This window comes from Microcaecilia unicolor, chromosome 11 (assembly GCF_901765095.1).
Source record: "Microcaecilia unicolor chromosome 11, aMicUni1.1, whole genome shotgun sequence".
Taxonomy (NCBI): Eukaryota; Metazoa; Chordata; class Amphibia; order Gymnophiona; family Siphonopidae; genus Microcaecilia; species Microcaecilia unicolor.
In genome coordinates, this window is record NC_044041.1 from 90,715,216 (window position 1) to 90,735,628 (window position 20,413).

The following is a 20,413-nucleotide window of genomic DNA, read 5'->3' on the forward strand; positions in this document are numbered from 1 at the left end:
TATCCGCTTTTTGAATTTCCCTAAAAGAATGGGGGTCTTACCAAGAGAAATGCTTAGGAAGTATATTACAGAGATACTAGGTGTTTCTGAGAAATGGTTCCTCCATTTACACAAATATATTATTTACCCCAAAAAAACCAAGTATCTCAGACAAATGTCCTAGATATCTCGAGGATTTTAGAATCCTCAGATACTGAATTAGTAAGCCCCTCTACTTTAATTGCCACTGTAGCCTTATCACCGGATAAAAACTGGCTGATGAGGCTTTTCTTCCAAAATAAAGATAAAACCTTTCTTGGTTTGAAGGTCCAACTCTTCCCGGATGTTACTAAGGAAACTCAAAAACGCCGTCAGAGATTTTTACTTATGAGACCTGCTGTACTTCAGATAGGGGCAACATTCTTTTTAAAGTACCCCTGCAAATGCCTAATAAAGTATGAGTCTAATAAGTATGTATTCTATGACCCTTCTCAGCTATCATCTTTCCTGGTTGCAAAAGGACAAGGGAATAATTAGATCATAGTTCTAGGTTTAAAAACAAAAAAGGGTATCTTTAATGAGTAACCGATCTAATGTGATTTTCCTTAAATTATGTTTCCTTTATTTCCTATCGTAAACTTTGAATCTCTGTAATGTGGACTTTAATTAACTTGCTGTATGTAGTTGTGTTAAAATAATTTATTTTTTCTTGTTTGAGAATGTACAGCATAGTTATTTCTTGACAAGTATTTATTCTTGTTTAATGATATATGTAAATGAATAAATAAATAATTAAAAAAAAAAAAGTCATGCCACCAACTCCATCACATGGTGACTTGCCATGACTCGTGCCAAAAAACTTCCATTCGGCCTCAATTTCAAAATCATTCTTGTGATTGCACAGATTGACGAAATTTTTGTAATTTTTGTATTGTGCTGCTGAACCGTCACTAAAGTAGTATATTCTTGTAATCTTGGTTTTACTCGTCAAAAACTCAATCAACTTCCGAATGAACATGTGCACGGAAACCGTATCATGTTGCATATGATCAGAAATTATGCAGCAGTTGACAATTTGCAGCATGCCATCTTTATTGCTATAATAAGTGACAAATGGATGCACTGTGCATTGTGAATTCTCCCAGTGAAAGCCTTCAGCAGCGTCTTGGACAACAAACGAGTAATTCTGCGCAAAATCCATCAGTACGATAAGTTCGGTTTCTTTTAGGCCAGCTTTTAATGAGTTCAAATATTCACTTTGATGTTTTGAAATGAAGTGGTGGCCAGTCAGTTTCCTAATTTTGCTAGCGAGTTTTTCAATAAAGTTGTCAACAGTGAGAACATGTGTTTCGAGCGTTTCACGGTCAGTATGAACCCACTGTTTGAATTCCATTAATTCTTCTGAGTCCCAGTCCTCAAATATTTCTTCCAAATATGCTATCAGTGCCTCTTCACCAGGACAGTTTTGGCATTGCTGCAACATACAATCTTTGGCGTCCAGATCGCAAACTGCCTTTCCCATGAGGATCTTGTAGTCTTCTTTAATGTTGGCACCTTGTAGCATAAGCGTAACATTCTGATGGATGGTGCAGACACAGACGGAATGTGTGCCTGAGGCACCGACAGTAACACACCACTTTGGTCTGAGCTCAAAGAATTTGGAAAAAACAATTTCAGCACCATATTTGTTTCGATATGCTACATACAGTTCTTTCAGATTGCACAGTAGCAACCGCTTTTGTTTTTGAACCTTGATGCCATCAAGCCGAACAGAAACAAAATCTTTTTTACCAGGGCACATCCTGCTAAATTCATCATCCTTGTAGAAATCTCAAACTTTGTCGGCGATTGCCTTTGGTAGCAGTTTGCCAACTTTTGCATCCGGTAGTGCACAAATGCCTCTCTCTTGCTTTAATATTCGCGCTGTTTTAACCTTACGTTCTGAAACGCTAAACGTTTTTGCTGTCACTGGTATTGACCAACTCTTTGGGGCCAAAGTCAATAATTGAATTTTCATGGATCTATTGGATATTTTAATTTTCGTTTTCACATCTTCAATTAGGTCAGTGTAATCTTGGCATGACAGGCATTCCTTAGCAGCCGACTTGCTAGTTTGTCCAATATCTTCGGTTGATACTGCAGCGGCTACCATTATTTTTTCTACCACCACTTTCTGCACGCGTTCAATTTTTTGTTTCACATATCCAGTTTTATCCCTACTGGCCAACCTCCGAATTTTTAATGGAGAAGTCCCCAAATCAGTCAAACTTTGATCGAGAGTGTCTGAAATGTCCATATCGTAATTTTCTGATGACGATGACTCTGCCTTGCTTTCGACCATAGAAACATATTTGGCTTTACACTTGGAACACATTTTTTTGCCCGGCTTCACATTTGTTTTCAATTTTTTCAAATCATCGGACATGGCTAGATCGACTTTCAACAGTCCATGTTTAACTATGTGATTTTGTTTGTTGAATGGGTTGCAGCACGAGTTTTGCTTCATTTTGTACTTTTCCAAATACATCGCTTTGTGATGCAGGCAGATTTAGTCGTCGTCTGTGAACTCAACCTCCGATCGCTGAGTATTGAGCATTTTTTCATTGGCGGACAAGCTGTGCACATAATGCAGCCCAATTTCTTTAGAATAAAATGGACCATGGTGGCAAGTTGACGACAATTTTTTTCCAACAACGCAAATGGGCAAAGTGGGATTGTCAGTTGACTCTGACATTCATTTTTCGCATATTAAGCAAAATCGTAATAATTAATATGAAGTGTATTAAATTAATGCGAATCTGAAAAAGAGAAGTTGTAAAGATTCTTATGTTATGACAGAAAACAACTACACCTGCACAGTACAGAATCCTATAGCCGAAACATGCTAATGCGCGGCATCAATAAGGTACGTACAGAATATTTAACCAATGTCATTAGTGTAGAAGCACCGCTAGTAGACTAACAGAGTCATAGCATACAAAAAATGAATTATACACTTTAAACTTCAGCAGAAATGGAAAGAAAACGACACAATATAGAAAAATGCATGTTGAAGTATATGAAGTTGCGATAGCAACATCCTCATTGTCCCTATTTCTAGGGCCTTATATGCCAGTGATGAAAAACCAACCCTACTTTTTTTAAGTGGTTTGAAACATGCTCTAATGAAAATGATTAAAAAGTTTCCAGAAGGTCTTTTTTTGTAAAAGTGGGCTAAAAATACCCTATTTTTGGCGTTTTTCCAAAAATCATCAACTTTACACTCAATTTGTGAACTAATGGAAAATATTAGAATGAAATTTTATATTTGAAAACCTTATGTTGATAAGTTGTGTGCAAAGTTTCACGTTTATCACACCTTTAATTCCAGAGATATAAAAAGCCAAACTTTACAATTGTTTTCGAGCCGCAAACTTTTTGGACCAAGTTTGCGCCAAGTTTTCTTCATGGAAATCGCTCATGAAGATATTTTCATTATTTTGTTTAATAGAGCGCAAAAAGTTGTACAAGATGGCCAAGTTTTGTTTCTCTCAACAAAATATTGCCGGAGATACAGTGTCTCAAAGTTACCAAAATCTCTGAGTCATACCATAGAAGGCTGCAGTATGGGGTCAAACAGATTACTATATCTCAGCAAGTATTGCATCGGCGAACGTAACACTTTACCAATGTTTGTTTGTGTTACATTTGTACCCCGCGCTTTCCCACTCATGGCAGGCAATGGAGGGTTAAGTGACTTGCCCAGAGTCACAAGGAGCTACCTGTGCCGGGAATCGAACTCAGTTCCTCAGTTCCCCAGGACCAAAGTCCAGCACCCTAACCACTAGGCCACTCCTCCACTCCGGGACATGTATGAATGTTCACAGAAAATTTCATTGAACTCCATGATGGTCGCGCAGGGACCACCAGACCACTTGACATGGAATGACCCAGTGTTGTTCTTATATTTTGGTTGTTAATAGTTTGGTGAGGTGTGGAGAATCTGGACAGTTTTTGATTTAGAGAAATATGGGTATTATGTTATTTTCTGTGGGAGGGGAGGTAAGTATTAGGTGAATTAGTGATAAGGAGTAGGTGATTAGGAGTGATTTGACGGTATTCATTTTAGTAAGAGTATAGTTGGATTATTAGTGGGACGTATTCAATAGAGAGGTCCGATGGGGAGTGGAGCAGCTTGGGTCTGGAGGAGGCTGTCCAATTTCAGCGGCTCAGGATAATCAGGTAGAGAAGATTTTTTAGTGTCCGTCGAGGGATGGTGTCTCTGCCACTGCCCTCACTGTTTTGTACCTCTTGTAACGACTCCCCGATTGTCTCCTCACCTTGTCACCCCAGTGAGTGTACGGAAAGCTGGTCCACTCAAAGCAACACCAAAAGATGCTGACCGGTGGGAGTGCTGCAGGTAGCACAGGAGGAGGCTATTCCGACTTCCAGTAAATGAAGGGAGGAATCGGGAACAGGTGACAGCCTTGCTCATTGCAGTAAATGTGTGTTGGATCCCACAATGGTCTTCCCTTGGGACACATGCGGTACACCGTTCACGTTTTGTATGGCTAAGGCCAGGCTTGTTGGGTGAATAGGTCTGGAGGTAATTCTCCCTTAGAATTTTAAGTGCTGGTGCTCAACACAATATAGTGTTACACAGAGCGTCGAGACTCAACGGTCTATGGAGCTGGGTTAGCAGTTGGAGGTAGGTGTCAGACAAAAGGCAACAGAACCAGCCAACTTCACTGTGTGCCGCTGCGGCGATGCATTCGCATAGCTCCCACACCTCTCGCTGTCAATATCGCCCCGAATGCTGCCACTCTGCGTGTTCAGCCACCATAGCCCTATAGTCCTGTGACAGCAACCTGGAAGATGATGATCCTTAAACCGTTTCGCTCTGGGTTCGGCACAGGTGGGTGATGGGAGGACTCCGGGAGCACAATCACCAGCGATGCGTCCTGTGTGGTAGTCTGTGCGAGGAGGATCAGCTGTTTGCTTCGGTCCTGAGTGGTTGGCAAGCAGACGGGTGGTGGGAGGATCCGGGAGCGCGATCTATGCAAGGAGAGTCGGCCATCTGTTTCGATCCCGAGTGGATGATGGGCAGACGGGTAGTGGAAGGATCTGGCGCGTCCTGTGTGGTAGTCAGTGCGAGAAGGGTCGGCCGTCTGCTTCGGTTCTGGGTGGTTGATGGGTAGGTGAGTAAAGCTAGGCATGCACCGATTATTCCATGGGCCTCGTGTTGTCCCACGTCCCTCATGAGAGGAGGCTAAGATCGATTCTCCTAGGTCAAGAGTGGCCGAGCTGTAGCTCACCGGTTTCGCACGGGTTTCAATGAACGCCAATACGATACGCTGCCTGTTTGTCTTGAGTATCCTAGGGCTCTCAGAGCGTCGCTTCGCTGTGTTTGATTTCACTATTCTTGAGGCCCAGAGCTCTCATGGGTGGGTCCTACACTGTCGCCATCTTGCCAGCTTCTATCTATTAATACCTTTTGAGTATTTAAACATCTGCACCATATCTCACCTATTCCTCTTTTCTTCTAGGGTATACATATTCTGGTCATGAACTCTTCTCACAATATTTTGACATAGACTTCATACCATTTTTGTCGCTTTTCTCTGCACAGTTTCAAGTCTTATGCCCCTAAGCAAGATATGGCCTTCAAAACTGACAATACTTCAAGTTGGGCCTCGCCAATGACCAATACAGGGGCATTAATGCCTCCTTTCTTCTGCTGGTTGTGTCTTTCTATGCAGCCTAGCATCTTTCTGGCTATGGTCGCTGCCTGGTCACAATGTTTTGCTACTTTGAGATCCCTCTACTTGACTAGACTGGAGGATCTGTCCTGGCTCATAATGGACCACTTTCTGCTTCAAACAAAGCAATTACACCAAGGGATTTTAAAAACCATTATCAGTATTTTAAATTGTGCATGCTGTGCCATAGGAAACAAAGTAATTGTTGCCGCAGTGGGGTTGGCAACTCAAATCTTAACTGTCCCAACCCCACACTGCATTCTGGACTAGCTAGCTAAACCCTATATGTAAGCCTCTGTGGAGGCCCATAAACAGATCACTGCAGTACTCAAGGACAATATCAAGGCCTGTACAACTCCGGGTAGTGATCATCTCAAAGCAAAGTTTCCAAAAAGCTGCTATTACAAAGCACTGGGATCCAAACAGATTCTCAAGTCCTTCACCTGTATTGGTTTCACCAACTGTTTCTTATGTAGCTGACACATTGGTGCAAATTCATACAGTTTCATCAGTGTGGGTTAGATTTGGAAACACCTGAGAAGAGTGGGGAAAAAAAACTTCTTAGCCGAAAGTCTTGCTCCATCATAAGGAATAGAGTCATCTTTTTTTCATATTTAAAACCAACTTATTTTTCAGAGCACTACCGAAAAATTTTAGATGGTCCCTGATTAAGCATCTTCAAGGCATTTGACTTCATCTCAGAGGCATTTGACTCTTCATCTCAACAGAAAGATAAGCCGAGTATCACCTGCATATTTTATATACATGGTTGTCATCTCTCTCAATATCTATGCAAACCCACAGAGTGCATCAACTCCAAAGGTTTCATAAAAATATGAAAAACAGCAATGACGAACCACCACAAGGCACACATATCTAGTAACATAGTAGATGACGGCAGAAAAAGACCTGCACGGTCCATCCAGTCTCCAATACTGTTCCATTAAAACTTATTCTCTCCAATCTCTGCTTTAAAAAGTAGCAGAGCTACTAAAAAACTAGTCCATTTTCTATAGTATGGCAAATAACATGACATACCAGATCAAAGGCCAAATCACATCTAACAAGTACTATGCAGTCCTTCAACCTAGTCAGCTTAAAACCTCAGTACCGTGTCCTGCCCAGAAACCAGCCTATGGCTTAGAAACCATCCAAATTATCATCTTCCTCCAAATAAAGCCATAAATTGGCTAGGAACTATTTGTTACAAAAAGCTTACCAAGAATGCAAATCCCAATGAAAACAGGCTGTATAAGCATCAACAGATCACTGAAACCATGGCAGAACCATTCCTTCTTCTGAAGTCAAATTTACAAATATACCTAAAAAGAATTCCACTTCTTTCACATTCAAAAGTGTAGAGTTTGTTGATCTGTAAAAGAAAAAGTTCCGGAAGTTCTGAAGTACGTTCTAAAAACAGCTTCATTATCTTGATGAAAAACAAAGGGATATCAACACAATCACTCTGTTCACATCTCATCCTCAGAATTCTCCAAAACAGATGTAAAGTTCATTTATTAGAGGAGATCTTTATTACAGAAAGGTTTTCCTAAATGGTAAAGAAGATAGACCTTCTGCAGTGAGGGAATGCCTGTCTCAGGATTTCATCACGTCTTTCAAAAATCTACCTGTACAAAATTCAAGATCTTTGAACTTAAAATCAAGTTAGTTTTCAATTTTCCTATTATGCTGCAGTTCTCATAGGACATATCATGCCGCCTTAATTTCAGAAATAGATACTAATTTTGGAAGCCTGATTAGTTAATGGTACCTTCAGAACTTCAATCTTGGCAGAGTTCTTTAAAGAAGGGCCTGAACACACCTTATGTATGGAGTTTTAACATGGTCCATATAATCTCCAATGTGATTTCTTGATGTTTGCCAAAGCTGTAAACTTAATATTCCTAGCATAGGTTCTCCAGCTAAGCGACCTGCATTTTCCATGTCAAGCCAACACTCCAAGTCTCTACTATATCAGGCCAGTGCTGCTCTGCCTCAGACATCAGAGACCTCTTCCAGGTGCACAATCAAGATTGCAGGTGGTTGAACCACATAGGCACATGAAGCAGCCCTCCCACAGATGTTCCAGCTGGCACCACACCAGCAATATAACTACAGCTGCTGCTACCCGTGGCCCTGGAGTGGCAACCAGGCCAATTGGCTTGTGACATGTTTCAAACCACAGATTTGTCCAAAGGTGGCCACGGTGGTTTGCTGTGTACCCTGGGAAGACTGCATTGAGTGGAGCTCCCCTCAACTTCCCCTTGCACTTAAAAGAAAAGAAGTTTCCTTTTTGTTATACCTAACAGGAAATAACCCAATCTTACCAATGTTCAGCCTTTTCTTTGACAAATATTAAAATGGCCTGTATTTGATTTCTTACATGGGATCCTGCTACTCCCTCACTGCACATTGAAGGCGGCAGACACTAGATTTACAAGATTAGCATGTGCCTAGTTAACAAATAATTCTTAAAGCAGCTCTGAAAGAGGCCACACGCTTTGCTCTTAGGAGTATACCAACCCAATACATGAAGTAAATGGGAAAGAAGAAAAAAAAACCAAATTTACTAAGTATTAATCACAGAGTGAGAAGCAAAGACAGGCAGAAAATCTAGGACAGTCCACAAACAGCAGTATTACCCTCTCCCCTCCACTGATACCTTCCAGCATCCTTGGATATGGTAACTGCAACATCCAGCCCAGACGCTGTAACTCTCTCACAGACAGTATCCATGTCAATCATTGAATCTATGCATTCAGGGCCACCATCCACACAACAGTGAGACCCCGGGCAAAAGAGGCAGTTGTCCAAGCCTCTGTATCCTACGTTATGTCCACATTTTTCCAGAGTCACAGTTGTGGCCATGCCTGACACTCCTACATGAACCACCAACTAGAAAAAGGAAGAAAAAGAGAAACCACAATTATGAAGGAGCAGGAAAAACAGCTGAGTTAAACATCTGGGAGACAGATACTGAATACCTGAAGCAATTCAGTCTGAAGCAACACCGTGATGGGTATTCTAGGTGCCCAGGTACTGATGAGAAGTTAATTTACCTAAAATCATTTGATACACATGCACTCAACACAGATCTCCAATACTTATGGCTAGATTCACTATCTGCCTATCTAGAACACACAATATTTTTGTTTTAAAATTTCAGAGATATAAGCCACAACAAAAACCCTTACAGGACAACTATACTTAATAACCATTACCCTTATCGTTTTTTATTATTACCACTTCTATTACCCGATTATTTTTATGATTTTATCTTTCCTATATTGTAGTTCATTTTCTGTAAACTCTATTTATGATTTTTGTAAACCACTTTGAAGATAGCGGTACAGTATATCAAGCAATAAAGAAACTTTTACTTGATTTTATTATTTTGCTATAGGTGTTACCTAAGCCTCCTTTTGCATTTTCCATCTTTACCTCTTCCTGAATTTTCACTGTAAATTGCTTAGATATGTTATTAGCATAGTACTATATCAAATAAAGTTGACATGTGAAAATAAAGTTAAAAATCAGTAATGAATTGTAAAAGTGGCTCCCTGAATGATGCAGCCCATCTACCCACCTATATAAAATGGTTCTTGGGCCAGCCCAGTGGCTCAGGTTCTTAGGTCAAACTCCAAGTCAGAGGAATCATGGTCAAAGTACATACATTTGAATAACTCAGAATGGACCCCAATGACAATCACAAGCATATTAATATATATTTTACCAACAAGTAGAAACTTATTTTGAGGACACATCAAAAGTGGAATATTGGGATGTGAATATACACTGCCATATGTAAGCTGTTCAATTCAATCCCTGAATCAGGCTTTTGCTTCCCAGATTGAATGGAGCTGCTACTATTGCTTAAGGGTGACACTTAGTAGCTAGATTGTAGTCTATGCCTTCTGGATCCCTGCAATGACCAAACTAGATATACTGGGGTGATAAGGCAATCCCCAGACAACTGTGAATGAAGGCTTGTGGCACCGTATCACAGTCCTGCTTCCTACCAAACTGGAAATATAAAGGCGCAGGAAGAAACTGCAAAGGTGAAAAAAGAAACAAAAAAAAAGCTCCTGAACATTCTAAATGTTACTTGACCCACTGAATGCAACCTTAGAAGATGAACTGCATCTACAAGCAGATTAATGCATTTATATCAGTTTATGAGGGAATAATAGACACCAAAGGGAAGTCTCTTAATACAAAGTATTCACTTGCCAGGTTAATGGTTGTGTAAGCACAAGTGTGTGCGTTTTCTATTTATACAATGGACAAAATAGACTTACACAGGATTTTTTTTTTTTTTTACTCACTTCTGGACAATGTTTCTTCCATAGTGCTGGAATTAATCTCTGTACTGTCTGATATTCAACAGGAACTTCATAAACATGCAGATCCACACCTTCTCCCAAGCCCATCTTCTCTAATTCCTATAAGCAACCAAAAATGAGGGGAAAAAGTTTTGATTAAGTAAGAAAAGAAAGTAACAAGGAAATGGATTTTTTTCTTCAGTCTAGAGGAGTTAAACAGGTTTCTAAGTTATGCAGCCCAGAGTGGGTTGAGAGACCTACATGGTCTGGAAGGGATAAATGCATTAAGATTAAATATGATCCCACACCAAAATGTACAATACAGATACTACTACTATACGTCTGAAGAGTTTTGTTTTTGGTTTGGACAAGGAGAATGTTTTTATCCATCCCACTGAAAATACTCATAAAGGTAAGGATCAGGAACACCATTACAATGCTGTTACTTGGGTGCTCCTCTGGGGATACCAGCTGAATAGTAGCCTTGTGAGCATTTCTGTATGAGAACTGGATGCAACATCAGCCTTGGTGGTCCCCCTGCAGGAATTTGCTTACACTAGGAAGATAATGCGGGTGAGAGATGAAGCACTGAAAGCCAGGCATGTTAAGAGCTGGCTAGGAAAGGAATTCAACATATCTTGCAACAAACAGTGCATTAGTTCACCGAGTACTATGTTTTGTGAATTAGGGTCATTGCTTTATTAAGGACATAACTATTTGGTCAGTAGAGAATGATGCGGGGACAAAGTTTGTCTCCAACCTGTCCCTGCAAACTCTATCCCCGACCCCGCCCCATCCCCCCAAACTCTGTCCCTAGCCACAGAAGCCTCGCTGTTTAACCACACTTAAGATTTACCTTGGTTTAAAAAGCAAAATCATGTGCATGTAAGGATTGCATACACGAATTAAAACAAATGCCCTTAAAATGTAATACTGGACTGGTCTGGCAAGCAATAATGAAACAGTGATAGAATATTCATTCACATAACAAGCAATAATGAACACTAATTTTTCTAATCATTCGACAACTCCAAGCACATTTAATTCTGTTCTCACTATACAAAACCGGGAACCACAGAAAAACTGAAATAGAGATCTCCCTCAAGAAAGCCAGGTAAACACTGGTAAAAGAGAAACAGAAATGTATTTTCTCCTGCACTCTGCAAAATACAAAAGATATACATTTCACAAAGCAGGCACATCTCAGTCCTTAAAAAAGTATTAAATAAAAATATTTCTTTTCTACCTTTGTTGTCCGAGCACTTTATTGTTCTAATTGGGCTGGTCCCAGTCTCTTTTCCACTTTCCACATGTCCGTCTTCTCTAAATTCTTTTCCACGTTGGCGTTTCCATTTCTTCTCTCTCCTCTTGGCTTTGTCCTTTCCTTCTCTACATCTGTCTGGCAGTGACCTTTCATTTCATGCCCCCACCTTATTTGTGTTTAGCCCCCTTTCTCTCACCTTAGTCTCTGTTTCACTTCTCATCTACCTACTAGCTTTTACCATTGCTCCCTCTGTCTCTCACTTAATATCCAGTCTCCTAAACCCCTATCGTTTTTCACCCACTTCCTTAGCCCTCATTCATTCCCATCCTATTAGCCCTCACCTACCCTCCACTGGATCTCATCTACCCTATCAGTCCCCAGCTCCATCCGTTTCTCTCTTTCATTCCTTTGCTTCCAAGGCCTATACCCCATGCCCTTCCTTCCTCTTCCCCCTTGCAAGGTCGTGTCACTCTCCCTCCCTCCTTCCTTCCCTCCAAGGTCTGGAGTCACTTTCCCTCCCTCTCCCCCTCCACAAAGTCTGGTGTTGCTTTCCTTCCCTCCATCCTTGTCCAACATTTCTCCTCTCTTCCCTGCCCTCCACTCCATCCATGTCCAGCATATCTCCTCTCTTGTCTTCCCTCCATCCATGTGCATCTCCTTCTTGACTTCCCTCCCCTCCATCCATCCATGTCCAGCAACTCTCCATTCTCCCCTGCCCTCTCCTCCATCCATCTCCAGCAAACTTGCTCTCTCCTCTGCCCCCTCCATTCATCCATCCATGTCCAGCAACTCTCCATTCTCCCCTGCCCTCTCCTCCATCCATCTCCAGCAAACTTGCTCTCTCCTCTGCCCCCTCCATTCATCCATCCATGTCCAGCAACTCTCCATGCTCCCCTGCCCTCTCCTCCATCCATATCCAGCAATTTTCCTCTCTCCCTTGCCCCCTCTATCCATCCATGTCCAGCATCTCTCCCCTGCCCCCTCCATCCATCAGGATCCAGCAATTCTCCTCTCTCCCCTGCCCTCCCCCCTCCATCCATGTCCAGCAACTCTCCATTCTCCCCTGCCCTCTCCTCCATCTATCCATATCCAGCAAATTTGCTCTCTCCCCTGCCCCCTCCATTCATCTATTCATGTCCAGCAATTGTCCTCTCTCCCCTGCCCTCCCCTCCACCCAATGTCCAGCAATTCTCCTCTCCCCTGCCCTCCCCCTCCTCTCCATGTCCAGCGATCTCTTCCCCTCCCAGCCATGTCCAGCGATTCTCCCTGCCCTCCCCTCAGCTCCCGGACAGCCTTCCTCTCCATTCCTTCCTGCCCCCTCCCCTGCGTGTGTAAACCTTTTATTTTCCTCACAGCGACGGCAGTGAAGCAAACAACACAGCGGGCTCGCCTCCAGCCTTTCCCTTCCCTCACAGTGTCCCACCCTCGCGGAAACAGGAAACACATTATCGTAAGAAGGCGGGACACTGAGTGAGGGAAGGGAAAGGCTGGAGGCGAGCCTGCTGTGTTGTGTGCTTCAATGCCGTCGCTGCGAGGAAAATAAAAGGTTTAAACGTACTCGGGGGAGGGGGAAGGAACGAAGAGGAAGCCTGTCCGGGAGCCGAGGGCAGGAAAAGCTGCCTGTAGCGTTCTGCCAGCCCTGCATTTGGGGGGGGGGGGGGGGGGCAATGCCCCCCAAACCACGCCCATGGGTAGGCATCTGTTGTACCCCGGGTGCAGGGGTAATTACTGGTCCTGCGGGGTGGGGAAATAACTTCTTTTTGAACCCTCGCTAAAACTGAAAATTTTCCCCATTCCTGCGGATTACTGCGATTACCTGCTCCCAAGTCATTTTCTAGTCAGAAGCAGCTGCACAACCTCTAACACAAAATCAATCATGTAATCAGAACCACAATTGTTTATCTCAGTCTGTATTATGAGACGAGATGAATTTGGTTGACAAGCTATTTTAGAACTAAAATGATTTACCCTGGTACAAAATAAGTACCTGACTATATGTAAACCGCTTTGAATATAGTTGCAAAAACCTCAGAAAGGCGGTATATCAAGTCCCATTTCCCCTTTCTCCCCCCCCCCCCCCTTTATAGACCTTCTACATCACATGATGTTTTGTAAGCTTATCTAAGATGAAAAATGTAATGTTATAGTGTAGACAACCAGTCTTTGAATTCCAGGTTAGTAGCTTCCTAAACAGCCAGCACCACTCTGCTTTGCATAAACATCATGCTTTTCTTTTTTTTTTTTTTGGGGGGGGGGGGGGGGGAACATTTAATACTTAACATACACTCTGATAAATGGCATGCTAACTCTTAATAAATGACTCCTTTAATGCTCTGTCACTATTACAAGATACTTTTGCCCCCAGAATAGGCTTTTCTTGGCAACAGAGAAGGGGTGCAGCATGCTGCCAGCGAGAACCCATGTAGAGGTGGGAATACAAGTTGGGTCTACTTCCAAGGTACCAGACAGCAAATGCTACATACCTGTAGAAGGTATTCTCAGAGGACAGCAGGCTGATTGTTCTCACTGATGGGTGACGTCCATGGCAGCCCCTACAATCAGAAACTTCACTAGCAAAGGCCTTTACTAGTCCTAGCGCGCCCATGCGCACCGCGCATGCGCGGCCGGCTTCCCGCCCGAACCGGCTCATGTTCGTCAGTCCCATATGTAGCAAGACAAAGACAAGGGAAGACACAACTCCAAAGGGGAGGCGGGCGGGTTTGTGAGAACAATCAGCCTGCTGTCCTCGGAGAATACCTTCTAGAGGTATGTAGCATTCGCTTTCTCAGAGGACAAGCAGGCTGCTTGTTCTCACTGATGGGGTATCCCTAGCCCCCAGGCTCACTCAAAACAACAAACATGGTCAATTGGGCCTCGCAACGGCGAGGACATAACTGAGATTGACCTAACAACTTATCCAACTAACAGAGAGTGTAGCCTGGAACAGAATAAAACATGGGCCTAGGGGGGTGGAGTTGGATTCTAAACCCCGAATAGATTCTGAAGCACTGACTGCCCGAACCGACTGTCGCGTCGGGTATCCTGCTGCAGACAGTAATGAGATGTGAATGTGTGGACAGATGACCACGTCGCAGCTTTGCGGATCTCTTCAATAGTGGCTGACTTCAAGTGGGCCACTGACGCTGCCATGGCTCTAACATTATGAGCCGTGACATGACCCTCAAGAGCCAGCCCAGCCTGGGCGTAAGTGAAGGAAATGCAATCTGCTAGCCAATTGGATATGGTGCGTTTCCCCACAGCCACTCCCCTCCTATTGGGATCAAAAGAAACAAACAATTGGGCGGACTGTCTGTTGGGCTGTGTCCGCTCCAGATAGAAGGCCAATGCTCTCTTGCAGTCCAATGTGTGCAGCTGACGTTCAGCAGGGCAGGAATGAGGACGGGGAAAGAATGTTGGCAAGACAATTGACTGGTTCAGATGGAACTCCGACACAACCTTTGGCAAGAACTTAGGGTGAGTGTGGAGGACTACTCTGTTATGATGAAATTTGGTGTAAGGGGCCTGGGCTACCAGGGCCTGAAGCTCACAGACTCTACGAGCTGAAGTAACTGCCACCAAGAAAATGACCTTCCAGGTCAAGTACTTCAGATGGCAGGAGTTCAGTGGCTCAAAAGGAGGTTTCATCAGCTGGGTGAGAACGACATTGAGATCCCATGACACTGTAGGAGGTTTGACAGGGGGCTTTGACAAAAGCAAACCTCTCATGAAGCGAACAACTAAAGGCTGATCTGAGATCGGCTTACCTTCCACACGGTAATGGTATGCACTGATTGCACTAAGGTGAAACCTTACAGAGTTGGTCTTGAGACCAGACTCAGACAAGTGCAGAAGGTATTCAAGCAGGGTCTGTGTAGGACAAGAGCGAGGATCTAGGGCCTTGCTGTCACACCAGACGGCAAACCTCCTCCATAGAAAGAAGTAACTCCTCTTAGTGGAATCTTTCCTGGAAGCAAGCAAAATGCGGGAGACACCCTCTGACAGACCCAAAGAGGCAAAGTCTACGCTCTCAACATCCAGGCCGTGAGAGCCAGAGACCGGAGGTTGGGATGCAGAAGCACCCCTTCGTCCTGCGTGATGAGGGTCGGAAAACACTCCAATCTCCACGGTTCTTCGGAGGATAACTCCAGAAGAAGAGGGAACCAGATCTGACGCGGCCAAAACGGAGCAATCAGAATCATGGTGCCTCGGTCTTGCTTGAGTTTCAACAAAGTCTTCCCCACCAGAGGTATGGGAGGATAAGCATACAGCAGACCTTCCCCCCAGTCCAGGAGGAAGGCATCCGATGCCAGTCTGCCGGGGGCCTGAAGTCTGGAACAGAACTGAGGGACCTTGTGGTTGGCTCGAGATGCAAAGAGATCTACCAAGGGGGTGCCCCACACCTGGAAGATCTGGCGCACTACTCGGGAGTTGAGCGACCATTCGTGAGGTTGCATAATCCTGCTCAACCTGTCGGCCAGACTACGCCTGCCAGATATGTGGCTTGGAGCACCATGCCGTGACAGCGAGCCCAGAGCCACATGCTGACGGCTTCCTGACACAGGGGAAGAGATCCGGTGCCCCCCTGCTTGTTGATGTAATACATGGCAACCTGGTTGTCTGTCTGAATTTGGATAATTTGGTGGGACAGCCGATCTCTGAAAGCCTTCAGAGCGTTCCAGACCGCTCGTAACTCCAGGAGATTGATCTGCAGATCGTGTTCCTGGAGGGACCAGCTTCCCTGGGTGTGAAGCCCATCGACATGAGCTCCCCACCCCAGAAGAGACGCATCTGTAGTCAGCACTTTTTGTGGCTGAGGAATTTGGAAGGGGCATCCCAGAGTCAAATTGGACCAAATCGTCCACCAATACAGGGATTTGAGAAAACTCGTGGACAGATGGATCACGTCTTCCAGATCCCCAGCAGCCTGAAACCACTGGGAAGCTAGGGTCCATTGAGCAGATCGCACGTGAAGGCAGGCCATGGGAGTCACATGAACTGTGGAGGCCATGTGGCCCAACAATCTCAACATCTGCCGAGCTGTGATCTGCTGGGACGCTCACACCCGCGAGACGAGGGACAACAAGTTGTTGGCTCTCGTCTCTGGGAGACAGGCACGAGCCGTCCGAGAATCCAGCAAAGCTCCTATGAATTAGAGTCTCTGTACTGGGAGAAGATGGGACTTTGGATAATTTATCACAAACCCCAGTAGCTCCAGGAGGCGAATGGTCAGCTGCATGGACTGTAGAGCTCCTGCCTCGGATGTGTTCTTCACCAGCCAATCGTCGAGATAGGGGAACACGTGCACTTCCAGCCTGCGAAGCGCCGCTGCTACTACAGCCAAGCACTTCGTGAACACTCTGGGCGCAGAGGCGAGCCCAAAGGGTAGCACACAGTACTGGAAGTGACGTGTGCCCAGCTGAAATCGCAGATACTGTCTGTGAGCTGGCAGTATCGGGATGTGCGTGTAGGCGTCCTTCAAGTCCAGAGAGCATAGCCAGTCGTTTTCCTGAATCATGGGAAGAAGGGTGCCCAGGGAAAGCATCCTGAACTTTTCCTTGACCAGATATTTGTTCAGGGCCCTTAGGTCTAGGATGGGATGCATCCCCCCTGTTTTCTTTTCCACAAGGAAGTACCTGGAATAGAATCCAAGCCCTTCCTGCCCGGATGGCACGGGCTCGACCGCATTGGCGCTGAGAAGGGCGGAGAGTTCCTCTGCAAGTACCTGCTTGTGCTGGAAGCTGTAGGATTGAGCTCCCGGTGGGCAATTTGGAGGTTTGGAGGCCAAATTGAGGGTGTATCCTTGCTGGACTATTTGAAGAACCCAACGGTCGGAGGTTATGAGAGGCCACCTTTGGTGAAAAACTTTCAACCTCCCCCAGACCGGCAGATCGCCCGGCACTGACACGTTGATGTCGGCTATGCTCTGTTGGAGCCAGTCAAAAGCTCGCCCCTTGCTTTTGCTGGGGAGCCGAGGGGCCTTGCTGAGGCGCACGCTGCTGACGAGAGCGAGCGCGCTGGGGCTTAGCCTGGGCCGCAGGCTGTCGAGAAGGAGGATTGTACCTACGCTTACCAGAAGAGTAGGGAACAGTCTTCCTTCCCCCATAAAAACGTCTACCTGAGGAGGTAGATGCTGAAGGCTGCCGGCGGGAGAACTTGTCGAAAGCGGTATCCAGCTGGTGGAGCTGCTCTACCACCTGTTCGACTTTTCTCCAAAAATATTGTCCGCTCGGCAAGGGGAGTCCGCAATCCGCTGCTGGATCCTATTCTCCAGGTCGGAGGCACGCAGCCATGAGAGTCTGCGCATCACCACACCTTGAGCAGCGGCCCTGGACGCGACATCAAAGGTATCATATACCCCTCTGGTCAGGAATTTTCTGCACGCCTTCAGCTGCCTGACCACCTCCTGAAATGGCTTGGCTTGCTCAGGAGGGAGCTTGTCCACCAAGCCCGCCAACTGCCGCACATTGTTCCGCATATGTATGCTCGTGTAGAGCTGGTAAGACTGGATTTTGGCCACAAGCATAGAAGAATGGTAGGCCTTCCTCCCAAAGGAGTCTAAGGTTCTAGAGTCCTTGCCCGGGGGCGCCGAAGCATGCTCCCTAGAACTCTTAGCCTTCTTTAGGGCCAGATCCACCACACCAGAGTCGTGAGGCAACTGAGTGCGCATCAGCTCTGGGTCTCCATGGATCCAGTACTGGGACTCAATCTTCTTGGGAATGTGGGGATTAGTTAGAGGCTTGGTCCAGTTCGCCAGCAATGTCTTTTTTAGGACATGATGCATGGGTACTGTGGACGCTTCCTTAGGCGGAGAAGGATAGTCCAGCTCAAACATTTCAGCCCTGGGCTCGTCCTCCACAACCACCGGGAAGGGGATGGCCGTAGACATCTCCCGGACAAAGGCCGCAAAAGACAGACTCTCAGGAGGAGAAAGCTGCCTTTCAGGGGAGGGAGTGGGATCGGAAGGAAGGCCATCAGACTCCTCGTCAGAGAAATATCTGATGTCCTCTTCCCACGAAGCCTCACCATCGGTATCAGACACAAGTTCATGAACCTGCGTCTGAAGCCGTGCCCGACTCGACTCCTTGGAAACACGGCCACGGTGAGAGCGACGAGAAGTAGACTCACTCGCCCACACCGGCGAAGCTCCCTCCGCCGACGTAGTCGGGGAGCCTTCCTGGGAGGCGACCTCACCCCGGGCAAGGGGCCAGCCGGCGCCTCACTCGACGGTACCAGAGGGGAAGGGCGCAACAGCTCTCCCAGGATCTCTGGGAGAACGGCCCGGAGACTCTCGTGCAGAGCGGCTATGGAGAAAGACATGGAAGCCGATGCAGGCGTCGAAGTCAGAGTCTGTTCCGGGCTGTCCAAAGTGGAGCGCATCGACACCTCCTGAACAGAGGGTGAGCGGTCCCTCTCGGTGCTGATGCCCTCGGCGACCCAGAGCTCTCGGTACCGATGCGGGAAGGAGACCTGTGTCGATGCTTCTTTGACTTTTTCAAACGAAGCATGTCACCGGAACTTCCCGGTACCGACGAGGAGGACGTAGAATCCAACCGTCGCTTCCTCGGGGCCGAGGCCGAAGAAGGTCGGTCTCGGGGGGGGGGGGGGGGGGGGGGGGAGGCTGTACCGCAGGAGCCCTCAGGGTAGGGGGAGACCCACCCGAAGGCTCACCGCCACCAGCAGGGGAATGGACAGCCCTCACCTGCACTCCAGTCGAAGCACCACCGTCCGACGACATCAGCACTAGTGGAGGTCCCGGTACCACCAACGCAGCCTTTCGATGTCTCGGTACCGACGATGCAGAGGGTCGATGCCTCGATGCAGTCGATGCAGAGGTCGAAGGTCTTGAAGCTGTCGACATCGATGCACCCGATGCTGTTGTCGACGAAGAGCCCGAGAACAACACGTTCCACTGGGCTAATCTCGCTACCCGAGTCCTTTTCTGTAAAAGGGTGCAAAGACTACAGGCCTGCGGGTGGTGCCCAGCCCCCAGACACTGACGACACGACGCGTGCCTATCAGTGAGCGAGATTACCCGGGCGCACTGGGTGCACTTCTTGAAGCCGCTGGAAGACTTCAATGACATGGGCGGAAAATTCACGCCGGCGAAATCAAAACTCGTAATGGCGGTAAAGGCACCAAAAATAGGGAGGGAAAAAACTCGAACCGAGGCCTCAAAAGGGCCTACCCCGTAAACGAAAGGAAACTTAGCGGGGCAAAAACTGGAAACACGGGAAAAGGGGAAAAGACCGTAAAGGTCTTCTTCCAAGTTCTTTTTTTTTTTTTTAAGCAAAAACTCAAAGACGCGCGAGGGTCAACTTGAGGGGCGCGAAACGGCGCAAACACGACCGTCCCGAGCGCGGACAAAAGAAGACTGACAAACACGAGCCGGTTCGGGTGGGAAGACGGCCGCGCATGCGCGGTGCGCATCGGCGCGCAAGGACTAGCAAAGGCCTTTGCTAGTAAAGTGTTCCGATTGGAGGGGCTGCCGTGGACGTCACCCATCAGTGAGAACAAGCAGCCTGCTTGTCCTCGGAGAAATATGAACTACAAAAAAGCAGAATGATGAAAATGAAGTTTAATGGAAGACTCAAAGGTCAAAAAGCAAATACCCGACGTGGCCACGTTTCGTCCTCAGGCTGCGTCAGGGGTAAAACTAAAAAAGGGGGGTATACGCTTATATATACACAAGTAAAAACCATCTATTCTCGTGTCTCTACTCAGATTCCAGCGTTCATTTTTGTTGCATGTCAGATGATATAGATCTGTTGGCAGAAGTGGAGGGACACCTGAAAATGCAACTGACAGAAAAATTGTCAGACTGGCAAAGACTTTGGACTCCACAACAACAGGGATAAAATGAAAGTGTTAGTGATGGATAATGAAGACAGGACACAATGTTCATAGGTGAGGTATTGAAATTTGTAGACCAAATTTGTATACCTGGGAACTGTGACAATCAAATATAATGACTGTAGCAAGGAAATGCAAAGGAGTTATCAAAACACAGTAGTGCTTGTGTGAGCTTGACCACGATAGGCAAAAAGACATGAAGCACAGATTCTTGGCCAGAAGATATGAATCTAATGTAGTAAAAAAAAAAAAAAAAAAAA

General features: G+C 45.9%; 1 protein-coding gene across 2 annotated transcripts in view; it reads right to left on the reverse strand.

Annotated features, from left to right (window-relative positions):
• The window catches only part of PGPEP1 (pyroglutamyl-peptidase I), a 100,352-nt gene that overhangs the window by 47,125 nt on the left and 32,814 nt on the right, over positions 1-20,413 (reverse strand). For both annotated transcript variants that reach the window (XM_030220164.1, XM_030220165.1), the window contains exons 3-4: positions 10,043-10,159; positions 8,380-8,612 (exon numbers count right to left, since the gene is read on the reverse strand). In XM_030220164.1, coding sequence (XP_030076024.1) covers positions 8,380-8,612; positions 10,043-10,159 — 350 coding nt within the window. The remainder of the gene's footprint in view (positions 1-8,379; positions 8,613-10,042; positions 10,160-20,413) is intronic.